General features: G+C 36.7%; 1 protein-coding gene across 3 annotated transcripts in view; it reads left to right on the top strand.

The window, feature by feature from the left end:
• WNK1 (WNK lysine deficient protein kinase 1) overlaps positions 1 to 21,379 on the top strand; it is a 165,285-nt gene that overhangs the window by 55,309 nt on the left and 88,597 nt on the right. For all 3 annotated transcript variants that reach the window (XM_069094353.1, XM_069094354.1, XM_069094355.1), the window contains exon 2: positions 12,235 to 12,407. In XM_069094353.1, the coding sequence (XP_068950454.1) occupies positions 12,235 to 12,407 (173 nt within the window). The remainder of the gene's footprint in view (positions 1 to 12,234; positions 12,408 to 21,379) is intronic.

The raw sequence follows: 21,379 nt of genomic DNA, 5'->3' as shown, positions 1-21,379 counted from the left end.
AGACAGATACAGAAGAGGATGGGGGAAACACAGGGACCAGGGACAGCCAGAACCCAGACACATAAAGGCTGGACACATGGGTATGTGAGTAGAGTGGGGCAAAAGTTTCCTCTCTTGGTTCCAGAGATCTCAAACCAAACCCCAGATCTGGTGGTGGCAGCATCAGTCTTCATGTTTCTGTTCTTTTGCTTGCACTTGGAGGGTTTTTTGTTTTTTGTTTTTTTAAGTTTTCTTTGGGGAGAGGGTGTTGGAAAGCCACAGAGAGATGAACTGAGAGGCAGGAGAAGAGAGTGCATAGGACTGTACAATAAGGTTAATATAGGTGGTTTGGTTTGGTTTTGGAATGTGGCTTTCTTTCAGAATTCTTTATATAAAATCAAATTTATGTAAAGCAAAAACTGTAGTTGGACCCGTGGGAACTGATGAGATGTCCAAGTGAAATAGTATAAAAGGAGAAGAAAAGAGGGCGCAGGACTGAGTCTTGTGAGATAACACATGTGATCTAACAGATGTGATCTAGATGGAGAAAACAGCAAAGGAGACTCAGATTGAATGGTTTAAAAAAGTTAGGAGAACCACAGGAGAGCAGTTTGAAAACCTAAAGAGAAGAGAGTAAAGGCTGCAGAGAGATCAAGGAGGGTGAGGATTGAGAAAAGTCCATTATGAATGATTAAAGAGATCCATTGGTGACTTTGGAAAGAATAGTTTCAATTGAGTGATGAGGTTAGAAGCCAGATTGTAGGGACTTAATAAGAGGGTCAGAGGAGATGAAGTAGAGGCATCTCTGCTCACCTTCTTAAGGAGTTAAAGCTCAGAAGGCAGGAGCTCTTGGATGATAGCAGGGATGGATGGATCAAGTGAGGATTTTTTTGAGGAGGGGGAGACAGACTGTCAGTCAGTAAACATTTTACAGTGCCTGCTATGTGTCAGGCCCTGTGCTAAGTGCTGGGGAGGCCAAAAATAGCCCCTGCCCTCAAGGAGCTCACAATCTAATGGAGAAGGAAGACAACGGGCAAACAGATGCACGAATAAGCTATGTATGGAATTAATAGGAAATAACTAAATAGGGAAGGCGTCAGAATTGAGGGGTTGGCAAAGGCTCCTATAGAACATGGGATTTTAGTTAGGGCTTAAACAAAGTCAGGGGGACCATGAGGGAGAGCATTCCAGGCATGAGGGACAACCAAAGAAAATGTCTGTAGCCAAGAGATGAAGTGTATTGTTTTAATGGAACAGCAAAGAGACCAGTATTACTGGATCAAAAGAGTACATGGTGCAGAATATGTAGTAAGAAGACTGAAAGTGGTGAAAAGAGTGGGGGTAGGTTTTGAATGTCAAACAGAATTTTTTTTTGATCCTGTAGGAGTTTGTTGAGTTGGTACGGTGACGTGGTCATACCTGCACTTTAGGAAAATTACTTTGGTAACTGAATGAAAAACAGATTTTGGTGGAAAAAGATTTATGGCAGACAGACTGACCAGCAGGCTGTTGAAATAGGCAGTTAGGGCTTGTTGGTCACCACCAGGATGATGATGGCAGTACTAGAGTTAGGGAGATGTAGTTGAGAGATGTTTCGAAGGTGAAATCGATAGGCTTTGGTAACAGATTGGATGTGGGGATGGGGAAGGTGAGAGGTAATAAGAAATTGAAGATGTAGGTATCTAGGTTGTGGGCCTGATGGACTGGAAGGATGATGTTTATAGGTAGTAGGAAGCAGCCAATGGGCCAGGAATGAGAGAGTAGGGACAATAGAGAGGAGAAGAAAGGATGAAATGGATTTACTGGTGCATGAAGAGGTGTTTGTCCCTGCAAGAATAAGAGCCACTTCATTATGTGAGATGGCCATGAAGAAGAAGAATATGGTGGATGGCATTTGGGAGATGTGAGTTGAGGAGGATGGGAGAAGAAGCTCTTGGCTAATGGCCTTAATTTTTTCAGTAAAGTATGAGGCAAAGTTTTCATCTGAGAGGGTGAGTGACTTGGAAGCCAGAAGAAGTTTAATGAGGAATGAATTTAAGGAATGGGATAAGTGAGTTAATTAGGGAATTATAAAAGGATATTGCCTTTCAGCAGTGAGGGCCCAGTTGCAAGTATGTAACATAAATTTTATAGTGAACCCAGTTAGCAGAGGATTTTTGGGGTTTTGTTTGTTTTTCTTTTAATTTCTAGCTTTGCTTAGCAGTATTTGTATGTAGAAGTAAATGCAAAAGATAGTGGGAGTGATCCAGGGCTGAGGCTTGGAGGGACAAGATCTTCATTTGGATAAGGGTCACAGGACACCAGAGAAAATGATAGTGTAGAGTTGAACTGGTTCACCAAGCTGTCCAGATGGGGAGGGAATGAAAGGGCAGCCAATGCAGGGATGATGGCCTGGGAACACGTTGTTGTTGTCATTTAATATGTAATTACATATTGTATAATTATATTACTGTGAGGTTTGTAAAATACTGTACAAATACCTCATTTGATCAAAATAACCTTAGGAAGTAGGTGCTATTACTATCCTCATTTTACAGATGAGGAAACTGAGGAAAACTTGACATTAAGTGGTTTGCCCAGAGTCACATAAGTGTCTGAGGCTGGTGTTGAACTGTGGTCTTTCTGACTTTAGGGACAGCAGTCTATCCACTCTTACCACCTACCCTGTCTCAAATGAGGGATGAAAGGCTTGGAGCTCCCAGTGAATACGAAGAATAGGCTTTGAAGAAGAAATCAAGGCTATATATATTAATATGAAAAAATGCTCTAAATCGTTATTGATTAGAGAAATGCAAATTAAAGCTGATTTGAAAGATCATCTCACACCTATCAGATTGGCTAAAATGATAGAAGGGGAAATGACATACTGGAGGGAATGTGGAAAAAATTGGGACACTAAACAGTTGGAACTGTGAATTGATCCAACCATTTTGGAGAGCAATCTTCAGTTATGTCCAAAGAATTATAAAACTTTTATACCCTTTGATTCAGAAATTCTACCATGGTCTGTTTCCCAAGGTGATCAAGGAAAAAGGGAAAGAACCTAAAATATTTATAGCAACTCTGTGGTGGCAAAGAATTGAAATTGAGGGGATGACCATCAGTAGGGGAAAGACCGAACAAATTGTAATACATGATTGTGATAGAATACTACTGTGCTATAAGAAATGATGAGCAAACTTCATTTTTAGAAAAACATGGAAAAACGTGCATGTAATAATAAAAAGTTAAATGAGCAGAAATGAAAGAACATTGTGTAGAGTAACAGTAGTATTATTTGAAAAACAACTGTGAACAGCCACGTTATTCTGAGAATTCTCAGATCAACTACAAAGGACATCTCCAAACAAAGAACTGACAAATACAAGTATGCGTAGTATGACTTTGCATGTATTTATAAATTTGTGGCAAATAATGAATGACTTTCTCTAGTTCAGGTGAGGAGGAAAGGAAGGAGGTAGACAGTTTGGAACTTAGAAGGAAAAATGAAAAAGAGAATAGTTTTAGGTTTGGGATTACAAGGCAGACAGGAGGTAGAATGACATTATTATCAGATAAAGGAGTTTAAAATTTCATGAACATGGAAGTGATAGATTTTCTGTTCACAAGTTCAAGGGTATGACCTATGTAGAGATGAGGTGGAATGAAGGAGTAAGTTATGAGAATTGAATAAGTAGGAGTAAGTTGAAGAACTGGAAAGCTGATAGAGGATCAGTGTATATGGTGAAATCCCCTGGTATGAGGGCAGGAGTTGGCAAATAGAGAAACTATGAGCCAGGCACTGAATTTTTTGATAAAGGAACGAAAGTGTCTTAGAGGTCAATAGACAATATAGCCACCAGTGTCTTCATTTTTGTATGCTTTTTTCTGATGTTGAACTAGCCTTGTTTAACGTAGTACAAATCTTGCTTGTCATAGTTAATAATTTTTTAAAATGTATTTGCTGTATTTTAGCTACCATTCATTTGGCATTTTTTTGCATTTATATTCCATAAGGAAATTGGTTGTGTATTTTTTCATGTTCTCTTTTTCATGTTATCTTTGCTATTTTTTTAATATTTAATTCCCCCTCAAAAAAAATTGCATGTAAAAACAATTTTTAACATTCAGTTTTTAAAAAGTTTTTTAGTTGCAAATGTGATCCTTCCCTGCCACCTTTCCCCTTCCCTGAAAAGGAAGGCAATTTGATACAGGTTATACATGTGCAATCATGTAAAACACTTCTGTATTAATCATTTTGTGAAAGAAAACTCTATCCTCCCCCAAAAAATAAAGAAGGAAAGAAAGTGAAAAATAGTATTCTTTGTTCTGTATTTAGATGCCATTAGTTCTTTTCTCTGGCAGTGGATAACATTTTTCATCATGAACCCTTTGGGATTGTTTTAGATCTAGGCTGGGGAACCTGTGGTCTTGAGGCCACATGTGGCCTTCCAGGTCCTGGGGTGCAGCCCTCTGACTGAATCCAACTTTTACACAACAAATCCTTTTATTAAGGGGATTTGTTCTGTGAAGTTTGGATTCAGTCAAAGGACCATAATTAAGGAACTAGAGGGTGGTGGCCTCAAGACCACAGGTTCCCTACACCTAGATCATTATATTGCTGAGAATAGCTAGTTGTTCATTGTATAATGGTGATGTTACTGTATATGATCTGGTTTTGCTCACTTTACTCAGCATCAATCCTGCTCATCATTTCTTTTATCATAGTAATGCACCATTATAATCACATACCACAACTTGTTCAGCCTTTACCCAATTGGTGAGAATCCCCTTAATTTTCAATTCTTGTTCACCACAAAAAGAGCTGCTTTAAATATTTCTGTATAAATAGGTCCTTAACACACATATACCCCACCTCCCTTTTAAAAATCTCTTTGGGATACAGATCTAGTAGTAGTATTTGCCAGGTTTTTAAAAAAATCGGTATCCTGTTTGCTTCAGAAAGGATATTGGGTGACATTCTAGCCTTATATTTACCTGTAGCCTACATAATACGAGAATTATTTGTTCTTTCGTGCGGAAAAAATGTGCCCATGACCCTGTCCAGATGGCCATTTTCATTGATGACTTATGTTTGTTTCTTCAGAAGTTGTAATACTTTAAAAAAAAATTGTTCTGGATGTAACAAAAAAAAGTAAGATAAGTATTACCATATACCAAATAGAACAGAAAATAGACTTTACTATTTACTAAATACTGCTAAATTCAATATTTAACTTTCAAAGCCATCGAGTTTGAGTTTCCTTTTGACCTTTTTCTCTTCTGTTTGAAAAAATGCTTCAGTTACCCTCTTGCCTTTCTCTCTTCCTCACCTATTGTTAACCCCCTCCTTTTAACCCCTCTCATTAGGGGAAGAAAAACAACCCTTTACCAAATATGGATAGAAGCAAAATATATTGCCACATTACACATCTGAAAAATGTGTGTGTAATTTTCACCTTAAATTCTATCACCTGGAGGCAAAACCTGACCTCTCCTGTCTAAAAAAAAATGACACCCTAAAAAAGTGTGTCAACCTCAGATCACACCCAAATCATACCAATTTGGAAGCATCAAAAACTTACAGCCACTCAGAAACCTAGCTGTGAAAACAGGACACAAAAACCTAAAGCTCAGGCTAGTCATCCTTCCCCTTAGAGGTCAGCAGAGCCTAACTCGTAACATAAAGTCCAGGATCAGGATGAAAAGGAAAAAAGAACAAACACCAACAAAAAAGAATCTGGCCATAAAATGCTACTATAATGACAGGGAAAATCAAGACACAGATGCAGAAGACAATGACTTGAAAATATCTACAAGCAAAGCCTGAAAGAAAAATGCAAATTGGACACAAGCCCAACAAGAATTCCTAAAGAAAGACTTTTTTTTTTTTTAAAGCATAATAAATAGACTTGAAAAATCAAGTAAGGGGTAGAAGAAAATTTTGGGAAAAGAAATGAGCAATGGAAAAAAAATATGAAAAGAGAATTAACAACTTGGCAAAAGAGACACAAACATATTGAGGAAAATAACTCCTTAAAAATTAGGCAAATGGAAGCTAATGACTCTATGAGATAGAAAGAAACAATAAAAACAAAATCAAAAGAATGAAAAAAATAGAAGAAAATGTGAAATATCCCATAGGAAAAATAACTGACCTGAAAAATAGATTGTGGAGAGAATATAAGAATTATCGAACTACTTGGAAACCATGATCAAAGAAAGAGCCTAGACATCATATTTTAAGAACTTATCCATGAAAATTACGCAGATATCTTAGAACCAAAAGTCAAATTAGAAATGGAAAGAATCTGTGATCACTTCCTGATTATAATCAAATTACAGAGTTTTCAGGTCAAGGAGAAAATAATGCAAGAATCTAGAAAGAAGGAATTCAAATTCCTTCTTCAGAGCTACAAGATTTAGTATCTTTAGCAGCTACTACCATAAAAGAGTGAAGGATTTGGAGTATGATATTCCAGAAGGCAAAGAAGCTAAGATAGCAACCAAGAATAACCTAGCCAGAAAAACCTGTCAAGAGGTGGGTAACATGCTTTTCCAAGGGTACTATGGAGTTGTTGGTTATTGTATTGATCAGAGTTCTTAAGTCTTAAAAATTTATATTTAAAAATTTTTTAAATTTGTTTTTCTTTACAGTGTTGTTAGTATTGTTTTCCTGGTACTTCTCATTTCAGTCTGCATCAGTTCATAAATATCTGTCCCTTTAGTCATTTCTCATAGTATGTTCATATATCATTATTTGTTCAGCCATTCCTCAATTGTTATGTACCCTCTTAGTTATTCCTTGCTCCCCTAATTTGTATGTAATATCAGCTTTTATATCTAAATATCGTACCCATTTGTACTTTATTCTGGTATACAGTGTCAGATGATCTATAGTCAGTTTCTGCCATACTGTTTTCCTAGCAGTTTTTGTCAAACAGCGAATTCTTATCCCAAAAGCTGGGGTCTTTGGGTTTATCAAACAGTAAATTGCTATAGTCATTGACTACTGTGTCTTGTGTACCTAACACTTATTCCACTGATCTACTCCTCTATTTCTTTGCCAGTACCAAGTGGTTTTGATAATTGCTGCTTTGTAATACAATTTAAGATCTGGTATGGCTAGGCCACCTTCCCTACCATTTCTTTTCATTAATTCCCTTGATATTCTGAACCTTTTGTTCTTCTAGATGAATTTTGATATTTTTTCTCGCTCTGTAAAATAATTTTTGGTAGTTTGATTGGTATGGCTCTGAATAAGTAAATTAATTTAGGTAGAATTGTCATTTTTATTATACTAGTTCCGTCTACCCACGAGCAGCTGATGTTTTTCCACTTATTTAGATCTGACTTTATTTGTGTGAAGTGTTTTGTAATTGTTTTCATTTAGTTCCTGGGTTGTTTTGGCAGTTTTATTCCCAAATATTTTATAATGTCTATAGTAACTTTAAATGGTTATCTCTCTAAGAAGAAACTTTGAATCATCCTTTCATTTAGCTGCAGCTTGCTTATTTCTTCAAATTTCATTTATAATAAGAACATTAAGGTTGATATGATTTAGTTCCTCAAGAAATTATGACCATTAGTTGATTGTTGGACAAAGATGTCTTAGTTCATGTACCAAGAGTCAAATTAGTTTGCTGACAATATAAAAGCTCTCCTTGGAACCAGCCTTCTACCCCCTTTGCTGAAGTGGAAGGGGACTCACAAGTCTAAGGAAAATAATTCATTTCCGTCTCTTTTGTGAGTTGCAATAGCCAAAAAAATTTCATCACTAAATTCCAAACCCATTGGTGATATGCCCTCTCCATATTTCATTAGACTTCTCCTTGGAAAAGACTTGGTCTATTCCTGGGCCCACATCTTAAGTCTTTCTAGCATGACAGAACCTTGGTATAAAACCCTGTTCTGATGCCTTCTGCTGCCACTTCATAGCCAGCCTCCTCAGGTAAGAGAATACCTTAGACTATGGGTGTGCAAATGCCCTGAGTCTTCTATCTCCTGGGTGCAGGGCTGTGAGGAGTCTTCCCTTTGCCCCACAACCACCATTTCCATCTGTACCATCACAAGGCATCTTTCACTTCTCCCAGGTCAGTGTCTAAAATGGGATGTTAAGAACCCTCATGCAAAGAACAACCCTCACTTTGACTTTGGGTCTCTCATCTCTTGCTGTGCCTGACCTTTGAGGGTAGAGAAATGGCATCCTCCCCTCAGTAATGAACACTTTCATACCTGGTCATATCCTTCATATAGCAATGACTCAGAATTCCTATGGATCATCATCCAAACACTGAGGGGGGAGACCTGAAGTGAAAGTGATGGTTGTTCTTTGCACTGGCTTCTTATAGACAAGCTTTCTTTTGTGAATTTAACTGTTGAATTGTTTGGTGTATGTTCATTATTCCTTTGACTGTTATATTTTTAAAATATATTATATAATGAACTTACCTGTCTCCTTCAGTATGTCCTGATTTAAATTATACTGAAAATTAAATTAAAATATACTAAAAGGCTTCTGAATAAATAAAATTAATGCATCTAGGACAAGATGGGGGGGAAATCTCTGTATCAAATTTCTTAGAGTTTGGTTTCCAAGATATAGATAACTGACAGATATCCTTCAATAGAATAGATGGTGGAAGGGGCATTTACAAAAGAATAATTGCAAACTATAAATAACCATCTGAAAGAATGCTCCAAATCACTAATACTAAAAGAAATACAAATCAGCACAATCCTTAATTTTCACCTCAAATCCTGCAAATTGGCAAAGATACCTATAGATGAATGTATTCAGTGTTGAAGGGGTTCAGTATAACCATTCTGAAAAGTTGTATAGAGTTATGCAAGTTAACTGACTAAAATATCCATACCTTTTGATCTAGATATGTCTTTACTAGTTTACCATAATCCCCAAGGAGTAAGGTAGGTAAGAAAGTTCCTATATATATCCAAAATATTTATAGCAGAACTTTTTGTGATATCAGAGAATTTGAAACAGTTGGGAAATGGTTAAATAAACTGAGATATGTGTTACTGTGCTATAAGAAATAATGCATATGATGAATATAGAAAAGCACAGAAAGATTTAAATAATGCAGAATGAACTAAGCAGAATCAAGAAAACAGCATGTATAGTAATTGCAGCATTGTAAATGGAAAGAACAGCCATTCTTCCAACCCCTCAAAAAAAGCGGTGGCAACAAAATTATGAAGAACAAACATGGCTTTAAAGAAGAGATATGAAAACCCCACCCCTACCCTATTCCCCACTTTTTTGTAGAAGCTGGTAGTTCCACAGGTGTGGAAAATTGCATGTATCTCAATAAATTTTGTTAATTTTTTTCTTTCATTTTTTAAAGATATCATTTATTATTACATGGAGGAGAAAGATGGTCTTATTTGGGAGAGGGATATTGGAAGAAATTCTGGTATTGTAAAAAAGAAGAAAAAATTATTTTGAAAATAATGCAAAATCAGTTATGATATTCTAGACCAATCTCTTAACAATTTTCTACATGTTATTTCTGTTAAAATGAATTAAATTTAAAAATTTTAATCAATTCTTATTCTCTAAAGTTTTGACCCTACTCCTATCTTGTTTTTAAAAAATAGTTTTGTACTTGGACTAGCCTGATCTTTTACCTTCACATTAGGTTGTGAGCTCCTGAAGAGTAAGAAGTCTTTTAACCTTTCTTTGTATCCCTTGAATTTAGCACAGTGCCTGGGACATAGTAGATGCCTGAGAAATGTTTATTGCCTGACTGACTGACCTTCCCCTTCCCGTTCCTTTGACTGTAGTTTCTCATGTGTTTAAACACCTTTTTATTAATGTGTGTACACATTATTTATTATTAATAAATTATTATTTATTAATGTGTGTGCACACACTCTCTTATTACAAAACCACAGTCTAATGGGATTATTCCTAATTTTATACCTTTTTTTTCTTCAAAATAACACTTAACTATAAGTAGTACCAGACTTATAACTTTTGTTAAAAGCCTATCCTTTATTTTCATTCATGATTTCTTTATTCTTTCACAATGGAGGATTTTTTTCTTTGTAATTCTCAAATTTAATGATTTTGTGCCTTGGAGTTTTTTAGATAATTTTTTTTCTTAGAATATTTGGAATTTCTCCATGCTACAGTCCTGACCCCTCTCCACTTGAGGAATATTGACTCTTTATAGCATTTTCTCTAACTAGGTTTCAAGCATAATCTCTCTTTATTTTTAAATTACTTAGTATTTTCTAAAGTAACAGATTTCCATTTCTCACTGTAATCTTTCAAATTGCTTATTCTGTTTTGCATATGTATGATTTTAAAAAAATCTTTACATTCTCAGCTTTTTTTTTTTTTTGGTCTTATTTTTGGCAGCTATTGAGATTTGTTTAACTGTAGTTATTTTGTTGTCACTTTCATTATTGTTTCCGTTGTTAGGCATTGTTTTCCATTTTTCCTAATTATGTTCTTCCACCCCATTTTCCACGTTTGTGTGCCCCAAGGCTCTATCTGAGTTCTCCTTATCACTCTCTGCATTCTTTTCTTGGTCATCTTACAAGGCTTATCATCTCATCATCTCACAGGCTTAATTTTCATCTTTATACAAATGGCGGCCAAATCATATCCAGCCCTAGTCACTCTCCTGAACTCCGGTCAAAAATCATACATTAGACATTTCAAAATGGATATTGAAGAGATATCTCAAATTCAGCTTCTCCAAAGCAGAACTCATTATTTTCCCCCTTCAAACTACTCTTCTGAATTTCCTTTTTTCTCCCATGGACATTACCATTTTCCTAGTTTCTTGGATTGACAGCATCATTGTTATTGTATTCAACTTCTTTAAACCTTCCTCATTAGTGTGTCTAATTACTTGCCACATCTCATCAATTCTACCTTCACACAATCTTTCGTATCCATCTATTTCTCTTCATTCATGCAGCCATTGTCCTAACTCATCTTTAAAACTTCTGACCTGGATTAATACAGTAGCCTCAAAATTGGTCACCTTGCCTCAAGTCTCTCTTCTCTCTCATATGTCATCTATACAAACTGTTGAAGTAACATTCCTAAAGAACATGTCTAACTATGGTGCTCGCTCCCATGCTCAGAAAGCTCCAGTGTCTCTCTTGTTTCTAGGATCAAATTCAGACTCTTTTCTTGGGCATTTAAGACCTGTCACAGTCTGACCCTAACCTACCTTTCCTGCTTGAATATACTCTATAACCCTTCACACCCATTATAGGCTGACCAAACTGTATACCTTACTTGTTATACCTTACACATGGTATTATATTTCCCCATCTCCATGCCTTTGTACAGGCATGTACATTCCACCTCACCTCCCCATCACTGTAATATACTTTGGTCCCTTAGACTCTTCAGTTTTCTTTTAAAAACTCAAATATCATCTTCTACATGAGACCTTTCCTGATTTCCTTTTACTGCACTATCCCTAAAGCTTCCAGTTCTTTCATATTTTATTATGTCCTTGCTTAGTGCACATTTTTGCCCTAATAGTGTGTAAACTCTTTGTTCATAAGGACTGTTTTATTTTTGTCTTTGTGTATTCTGCTGTCTGGTTAAGTGCCTGGGATGTAATAGGGTACTTAATAAAAGTTTATTTATTGATTGTTAGTTAATGTAGGAAATGCCTACTGGTATTGAATTATCTGGACACACAGATCTTAAGAAAAATCTAACTTACCATTTAGCTGATTGTTCCTTTCTCCTCCTTTATTAAAATAATTCTTAAATATTTCTTGTATGTAAGCACAGATGTACATACTAGACAATAAATATTTGAATTAGAAAAAAATAAAAGTAGTCATGAGTTTATTTTACTTGGATGCTTTTGACTTGTGGAGGGAAGAAGAGTAAATTGATGAATTGTAAGCATTTTGGGTGCTTGGGGAAAAAAGCATCTGTGTTCTTTTCTTTTGGGGGGGTTATTGATCACAGTCACTTTATTTGGAATGAAAATAAACTATAATAAAACTTTGGTTTCAGAAATCTTTAAAAGACCATAAAAGAAAATATTTGGGTTGATAAGAATTGAAACTCTTACTCATTTTATGTACTGACAAAATATCCTCTAACAGAAATAGACTCATTTTAGTAAAAATATTCTGGATGAGTTACATTGTCTTTTTCTGTCTGAAGTGGTTATTCATAAAATTTCAAACTAAGATTCAGCACCATGGTTAACATCTTAGATTCTGAAATTATAATTTATTTCAACAGCATTTTATTTATTTACTTTTCAGGATAGAAAGTTGACGAAGTCAGAACGGCAGAGATTTAAAGAGGAGGCTGAAATGTTGAAGGGCCTTCAACACCCAAATATTGTTCGTTTCTATGATTCTTGGGAGTCTACAGTAAAGGGAAAGAAATGTATTGTTCTGGTGACTGAACTTATGACATCTGGAACCCTTAAAACGTAAGTAAGAGAACATCATAAAGGAATATGTAAATCACAACATTTTAATCATGAGAGTTCAAAAGTATTTGACTTTCATTGCCCATATACATCCATACTCACATGGAATCTCCACTATAACACATTTGATACATACTCCTTCAGTCACTGCTTGTAGGCATGAGATGAGGGGGAATCCACCCATCAATCAGTCAACAAATAACCATGTATTAAACACCACTTACTATGTGTCACTTATGTGGCAGATACAAAGACAAAAATGAAATAATCTCTGCCCTCAAGTTTTTTTATAGTCTTATATTGGGGAACCTACTCTACTTTTTATATAGCTTTAATGGCTAACTCGTTGGGCAGTGCATAGAGCTGGGAGTCAGGAAGAACTCATCTTCCTGAGTTAAAATCTGGCCTTAGACACTTGCTTAGCTGTATGACCCTGGGCAAGTCACCTAACCTTGTTCACCTCATTTCCTCATCTGTAAAACGAACTAGGAAAGAAAAGGAGAACTCCCACCATCTTATTCTTAGACATGGTATTTGTAATGAAGTCAAGATCATAATTACATTTTTCAGCTGCTACTTCATAGTGAGTTTGTAATCCACTAAAACCCTCAGATCTTTTTTTGAGACAGTTTAACTATGCTTCCTTATCTTGTACTTATGAAATAGGTTTTTTGAACCCAAGGGTAAAACTATGTTTATCTCTGTTAAATTTGCTTGTCTTGGGTCCTGACCTTTATCATTTAGTGTGCTGGCTATCCGTCCTAGCTTTGTATCATCTTCAGATTTGATGAGCATGCTGACTCTGCTTTTATCCAGATCATTCATAAAAATGTTAATCCAATTTCCAGCAGATATCTCTGAAGACTTTATTTTACCCTCGAACTTGTGCCAATTTGATGTTGTCTTGTCTTTAAATACCCAACCAGTTTTGAATCTATCTTTTGCACTAGAATTGTATTAGATGCTTTGCAAAAAAATTAGGTAAACTGTATCTATAGCGTTCTCCTTAACTATCATTTTAGTTTCCCTGTCAAAAAGTAAAATAAAGCTAGTCTGATATGACCTGTCCTTGGTGAAATCATGCTGCCTCTTTGTAATCACCACTTCTTCTTTAAATACTCACTAGGGATAAGGATAGGGACTGGGTCTGTGATTTCATTATTTCCTTGGTATAAGGTGCTTCTGGGAAAGGAAATTCTTTCTGCCAATTCAGGTTACCTTTGCAACTTAGAGTCTCAAAGAGCTTACTAGAGCACTGAGAGATTAATTAGGTGATTTACCCAGAGTACCACATCTAGTTTGTATTAGAAACAGGATTTGAACCTAGGTCTTATGGCTTGCAGGCCTGTTCCCTAGCCACAATGCCATATTGCTTCTGATTAAATGAATGAAAGAAAGAAAGAAAAAGCATTTAAATACTTACTATGTACACAGCACTCTACTAAGCACTGGCAGTATAAGTAGAAAAGCAAGACACTGATATGAAATGCTCAGTAACCATCCCCTCTAGGATATTCTTAGGAATCAAAGTCATACTCACTGTCCTATAGTTTGCACACTATCCCCTTTTTTCCCCCCTGAAATTTATGGCCTTTGCCATTTTCTATGATTTTCCTTTAGAAATTTTTGTTTTTTATTTTTAAAATTTCATTTTTATTTCCAGTCACAAATTCTTTCCCTCCTTCACCATTGAGATGGTAAAAAATATGATACCTTAAACTTATACATATGAAGTCATTCCATGATTCTTCAAATGTTGATGGCAATACTTAACCATTTCTTTTTATTAATGGTCATGTCTGACAAGTCTTTTAGTACTTGAAAATGTAGCTCATCTGAGCCAGGTGGCTTGGATGAGGGGTGGTGATGTTGGACTCAGTGACCTCTAAGATCCTTTCCAGCTCTAAATCTGTGATGTCATGAACCTCGGATCATAATGGTAGTAAGAGAGCATCTAGCAGCCCTCAGGGAATTAATTTAAGTTGATTGGTGAGCTACACATCAAATACCACAGTTTTTTTCCTTTTCAAAATTGTTTTCTTTGTATTTCAAAATTTAGTTGCTTTTCTTGCTGTTGGTCTTTACCTAAATGTTTTCCATCATGCTCCCCTCCCCATGTTCGTAAATTTCCTAACATGAATTTACCATCCTCTACCATTCTGTTACCTTTTATCTATCCTATTTCTTTTGTATAAGGTATACCCATGCAGAACACTATTCCAGTCATAAGATTTATTTTACCAAGTGTTAGTAATAGGAGGTCAAATTTGCCTACCTGCTTTTGGATATCTAGTCCTTCCTGCTTATTTTCTAAACCTTGGCCTTCTGTGTATAAACATTTAAAGCCATGAGTTTTACTACTGGCTTTTTATCCTTTTTTTGGATTCTGTTCCCTATGAGGCATTTGAGTATCTCAAATACTGTTCTTCCATTAATTGTATATACTACATGGTACCTAGCTTGGTAGATATATATAGGCAGTTTTTCAACTCTCCTACTCTTGTTAGTTTAAGGCCCTTTTTATTAGTTTTGAAAGATTCCAGGAAAATGCATCATCACCAGACTGTGTTAGTTTTGCTCCAAACTGGCCGGTATTCTGACATTCCGGTATTCTAAACTATGATGCAGAACTCCAAATTTCATTTTCAGATACCCTTATTAGTCAGCTGTTACCCTAATTGCTTAAGAAAAAAAAAAGAAAGTTAAGTAACTTGCTCAAGGTAACACAACCAGTTATTTCTGGGTGTGGTCGTAAGTATCTGAACCCAGATTCGATCCCAGGTCATCCCGACTCTGGGGCTGGTGCTCTTACTCACTGTGCCACCTGGCCACCCCAGCTGTTAACTTTCTAAATCAATTTTTATTTCTACATCTATCTCTTGCCTTCAGTGGACATTAGTAAGAATAAAACAACCTTTGTCCTTATATTATTCAATTTATTTCATAAGGCTTTGTAATCTTTTAGACTCCTTTTAGAAGAATTATTTTTGCCCTCATGAATCACTAAAAGTAGGTAGTAATCTGCTTTGAGTTTTGAAGGGTTCTCACTTACGTCTCAGTATTTGCCCAGAGAATCACACAGAATTTAAGAGGGAGAAAGAACCTTAGCAGCCATCTATTCCACTCCATGCACAAAAGGAATGCTCACTTGACAGGTAGACATTATACTTCTTCTTAAAGACCTCCAAGGACAGAAAACCCATGAATCCCCAGGAAGCCCATTCCATTTTTTGTATAACTTGAATTCTTTGGAGGTTTTCACTGATATCAAGCCTACATTTGCTTCTTTGAAACTTCCATCCATTGCTCCTGATTCTGTCCTCTGGTACCAATAAGAACATATGTATTCCTTCCTCCACGTGATAGCCCTTCGGATATTTGAAAATAACTATAATATTCTCTCTGAGCTTTCTCTCCCCCAGACTAAGTATATTCAGTTCCTTCAGTCAGTCTTGATATTGTCATGAACTCAAGACCTTTCACCATCCTAGTTGTTTGTTTTCTGAACACTCTCAAGATTATCAGTGACTGATTTTCTTAAATTTGTTGCCCCAAACTGAATATAATGCTCCTCATGAGGTCTGACAAGGGCAGAGTACAGTAGTACTATCACCTCCCTTCTTGAAAGTCAGGCCCATCAATATAGCCCAAGACTGCATTAGTTTTTTGGCTGCTGTATCCCATTATTAGTTCATGTTGAGCTTGCAGTTCACTAAAACTTCTACATCTTTTTCAGAACAACTTCTGTGTGTGCCTCTCACATCTTATACTTGTGGAGTTGATTTTTTTTTCTTTTTTTTTGGTAGCCAGATTCAAGACCCCTACCTCAGCCACACACAAAGATGGTCCTACCTTTGATCTTGCCATCACACATAAAATACACTGCTTTCATGTTAATAAAATCTGAAATTCCCTTATCTCATCACATTCTATTAACCTATTTTCTGATCACATCTCCTTATCTCAGCTTTCCAACTACAGAGTCTATTCTTCATCCACATTGTGACCTCCAATCCTTCAGTTCTTTCTGAGACCATTTCCCTTGCACTGACTATACCCTCTTCCTTTCCCCATCTTGACCCCTTAATGAATCAGTTCAGATAATATGCTTCTCTATTTTTGAGTCTCTTGCCTCATTATCATACACTGATCTTGCCCTGTCAAGCCCTACAGCATTGGATCTCTCCTACCATCAACTGTCTTTTGCTCCTGTACACATACTGCTAAAGAAACCTGGAGCTAAATCACAAAACAGTGCTGATCGGTTCCACTGCCAGTTCAACTGGACCCCCTCTGATGCCAGGCAATCCTTTTATACCTCCCTAATTAACTTATTACCCCACCAGTGACTCTTTTAAACTTTTTCATTCACTTGAAACAACCAAACACCACCCATCCTCTGAGCCTGAGAACTTTACTGCATGTTTTATTTAAAACATTTAGGCCATCTGCTGAGAGTATCCTTTCTCCTCTTTCTTCATCTTACATCACTAAAATGCTGCTTGCCTGATGTCTACAAATATGTTCATGTCTCTCTTATTCTCAAAAAACCTTCCTTGTTCTGTCCTTGCCTGCTAGCTCTCATTCTGTATCTTTTCCCTCTTTTCTGACTAAACTCCTTGAGAAGGCCCACAATTCCTTTCATCTCATTCTCTTTTAACTTTCTGCTTTCAACAGAAACTGTTTTCTTCTTGTTCAAAGTTATTAACAATCTTAATTGAAAAGTCTAATGGCCTCCCCCTCCACCACCCAGTTCTCATTCTTTTTGACCTCTGGGCAGATTTTGACACTGTTGATCATCTCCTCCTTGATATTCTCTTCCCTCTTTGTTTTTGTGACCCCATTATATCCTGGTTCTTCTCTTACCTCTCTGATCCCTCCTCCTCAGTCTCCTTTGCTGGATCTTCAACCAGGTCATGCCCACTAACTGTTGCCATCTTTTCTTCTCCCTCTACTATTTCACTTGATGATCTCATCAGCTCCCATGGTTTCTTTATGCAGACATTCTCAGATTTATTTGTCCAGCCCTAACCTCTACTAACAACCTCTAGTCTTAGATCTACAAACAGACATTTCAAATCGGATGTCCTGTAGATTTCTTAAACTCAACATATCCGAAATCCAACTCTTTATCTTTCTACTAAACCTTCCCCTCCTCCCTCTTCATATTTCCCTATTACTCTCAAGGGCACCACCATCCTATTACTCTCAGTTCTCCCAGACTCATAACCTAGGTGTCACCCTGAACTTATTTTCTTTCATCCTTTATATTCCATTCATTGAGAAGGCCTATCAGCTTCATATTTGTAACATCTCTTGTACACACCTCCTTCTCTCCTCTGACAATTCCAACACTGGTGTAGGCCTTCACCACCTCATGCCTAGACTGTTGTAATAGCCTGATAATTGGTCATCCTGCCTCAAATTTCTTGCCATTCCAATCTATCTTCCACTCAGTTATCGGTGTTCTTCCTTAAATCTCAGATCTGTCCTTATACCCTGATACTCAGTAAACTCCATTGACCTCCCTGTCATCTCTAGGATCAACTATAAAACTCTCTATTTGGCATTGAAAACCATTTATAATGAGTCCCCCCCACCCCTTCCATTAGTTTTTTCACCTTACACTCCCTACTTCCATATCCTGCAATCCAGTGACCCTGGCTTTCTTGTGCTATTCCTCAAACCACGCACTCCATTTCCCAACCCTGGACATTTTCAGTCTATCTCCCATACTTAGAATGTTCTCTCTCATCTTTGCCCTCTGATTTCTCTGACTTCCTTCAAATCCCAGCTAAAATCCTACTTTCTACAGGAAGACTTTCTTACCTCTCTCTGTTGATTATTTCAAATTTATCCTGTATGTAGCTAATTTGTATATAGTCATTTATGTTAGGCTGTGAGCTTCTTGGGACCAGGAACTATCTTTTCTCTTTTTGTATGTCCAGTTCTTCACACAGTGCCTAACACATAGTTGGCACTTAACAAATGCTTTTTGACTGATTGATTCAGCCCAATTGAATTTCACCTTATTAGATTCACCCAATAATTTGTCAAGATCCTTTTCGGTTCTGTTAGTACAGCTGCCGACCACTGCATTAAGTAATCTTCAGATATCATCTCATTTTATCCTCACAACAACCCTGTAAGGTAGGTATTGTTTTCAGCCCCATTTTATAGTTGTGCAAACTGAGGTTGACCAAGATTAAGACATTTACTCAGACACATAGCTGAGTCTGAGGCTTGCTTTTTCATTCTGTTCTTCCTGACACCAGCCCCCGTCCCGTATCCATCTTACCACCTAGCTGCTCAGTCATCACTTACAAATTATATAGTACTTGAAGGTTTTCAGAGTGTTAATCTCTTTTGAAATATAAAAACTTCCTTTGATTTATAGAGTTGTTTTGTGCTTAATTTATTGATAACTTATTGGAACAGTAAGAATAGAGAGTTGGTATAGCAATTACCTCAGCCATATTTGATTGTGAATTGACATTCCAAGTCAATTGAAAGTGTTTTCTTTTCATAGAACCAAAGAAAGCACAAGGCAACTAAAGTTATATGGAAAGATAGCCCTCTAGTGGCTAGAATAAATTCAAAGCATATTGAACATTATTTAACTAAGGTTAAATCCTATTTTGTCTTTGTGCTCTTACATGTTTTCTATATATTTCTACAAATATGTCTTAATGTGTGCACCCTTCTTTCTCAGGATTAGAGGTTGGGATTGAAACACAGTTTGGACAGAGCCTTGATTTAAGAGAATATAGAAAAGCAAAGTTAAAAATATTTCCTTGAAAGATCTAGCTCCTGTCCCCCACCTAACTCACCCCCTCTAGGAAGAAATTGTGGGTCCTGTGCAGGGAATAGCAATTAGGAAAATCAAATATGCAAAGAATAGTTTGAGCTAAGACTGAAAAAGTTGGTTGGAGCCAGCCTATGGAAAGGATCTTGAAAATTAGGCCCAGTTTATCAGTCACTATGCCCAAAGAGGTTCTCTTCATTGATTTAGAATTGAAAAGGTCATTATACATTATCTCCGCTCTCCTATTTGCTTTTTTTTGTATTGTTTTTGTTGGCAGTAGGGTTTAAGCAATTTGCCCAGGGTCACACAGCTAGTAAGTATCCAAGGCTGGATTTGAACAGAGGGCTTCCAGACTCCAGAGTCAATGCTCTATCCCCTGCCCCACCTAGTTGGCTCTCTTCTTTCTCCTCCCACCCTTGTTATTTTACGTTTAAGGAAACTGAGGCCCAGAAAGTTGAAATGACTTGACTCCAATCACCTGGACAGAAAATATCAAAAATAGGATTTGAAAGAGGTCCTTTCCCCACTGCCTCCTCCCCTTTCTTCCCCCCCCCCCCCGCCCCTCCCCAGTCCAGGGTGCTGAACTGTGCTGTCTGTTAGGCTTGATTATTCATGAGTATCTGCTTACTTTGTTCCATTGATATATATTTCTTTTCTTACCCTCCTAATTCAAGCATTTATCAGTTAGTAAACATGGGTTAAGTGCCTACTATGTGTCAGGCACTGTGCTAAATGGTTGATGATTACCACGTTTAAAAGATGGTGTGAATCTTTGTACTGCTCACCTTACTTCATTCCTTTTTTTTATTCAAATTCTAGACTTTTTGTTACATATGATTTTTGTTATTATTTTATCTATCTCTATAAAGTGACCCCTTGGTAGTCTGGCATAGCACTAAATATATACATTCATTTTGAGGGTATTATATTTTTTTATTATGTTAGTATAGTTGGGGCTTGTCTCCGCTCTGAGAAGAGCAGTTGATGAATTGTCTGTCTTGATGTTTACTTGCCTGGGTCATAGGTCAACTTTAAGGGTTCTAAGAGAAAGTTGTTTGATGTAGAGTTCTGTTCTTAGCTATTGCTTGTTTTCGTATGAAAAGCTGTTGGACATTGGAATGAATAAAAAACATGGCCTGCTTTAATAATTTACAGTTGAAGAATTGGAAAACTTTTAGATTAAAAACTGGGGAAATATGACTATCAGAACTGTTTTGTAATTATAGGACAGATGTAATTTACCTGGTTGTAGACAAAACATAAAAATTTGGTTAGTAACCATCAACTGAGATGGAGTTGTTGACGCAGAAGATCTAGCTACTGAACTAACAAGACAGTTAGAAAGCAGAAGAGCTGGGCACAGGGAAGATTTTGAAGCTGTATCAGAAGGAATATAACTTGCGCCTCTTTCTGTCATTTTTTGTTGGCCATTTAGAGCTGGAGTGCTCTCTGCTGCCACTTGCTGTTGAGAAAAAAGATACAAAATATATTCTGTTTATGGGTTGCTGCTAAAGAAAATCTAAGGCCATTTCTTAGTTCTCATACTTAGTGACTTCACAATCTTTGACATTATAGATTACCACCTTTTGAATATTCCATTCTAAGTTTTCGTGACACCGTATTCTGTCTGTCTCTGCTTCTGCCTGTCTGAATGATACTTCTTAGTCTCCTTTGCTGGATCTTCTTATCATGCCCACTAGTTTTGACTGTCTCCCAAGGCTCTGTCCTGGGCCCTTTTCTTTATCTTCCTTGATTATCTCATTAGCTTCCATGGATTCAAAAGGTGTCATCTAAAGGTAGGTGATTCCCAGGTCTACTATCCAGCTCCAGTCCATGTCCCATCTGTTATATTTTGGATATCTCAGATGGATCTCCCCTAGTAATCTCAAACTCAAAATATCTGAAACAGAGCTTATGATCTTTTCCAAGCCTTGCCTTCTTCTCAGCTCTCCTGTTACTGTCAAAGAACCTCCTGTCTTCTCGGTTACTCAGGTTCTCAGCTTCACTTTATCATCGACTCTTCATTATGTCAAGTATAGTTTTCCTCTACAGCATATCTTCCATGTGTCCCCTGCTCTCCAGTCACAATACTAATTGTGACTTTAGTGACTTTAGCACTTCTCATCTGAACTTTTGCAATAATAACCTTCAAACTATATCTTCCTTG

Source organism: Petaurus breviceps, unplaced genomic scaffold (assembly GCF_028583685.1).
Source record: "Petaurus breviceps papuanus isolate PSGF00001 unplaced genomic scaffold, PetGlider_PUasm1.0 216, whole genome shotgun sequence".
Classification (NCBI taxonomy): Eukaryota; Metazoa; Chordata; class Mammalia; order Diprotodontia; family Petauridae; genus Petaurus; species Petaurus breviceps.
Note: the sequence above shows the minus strand (reverse complement) of the source record. Positions and strands in the feature narration are given on the sequence as shown.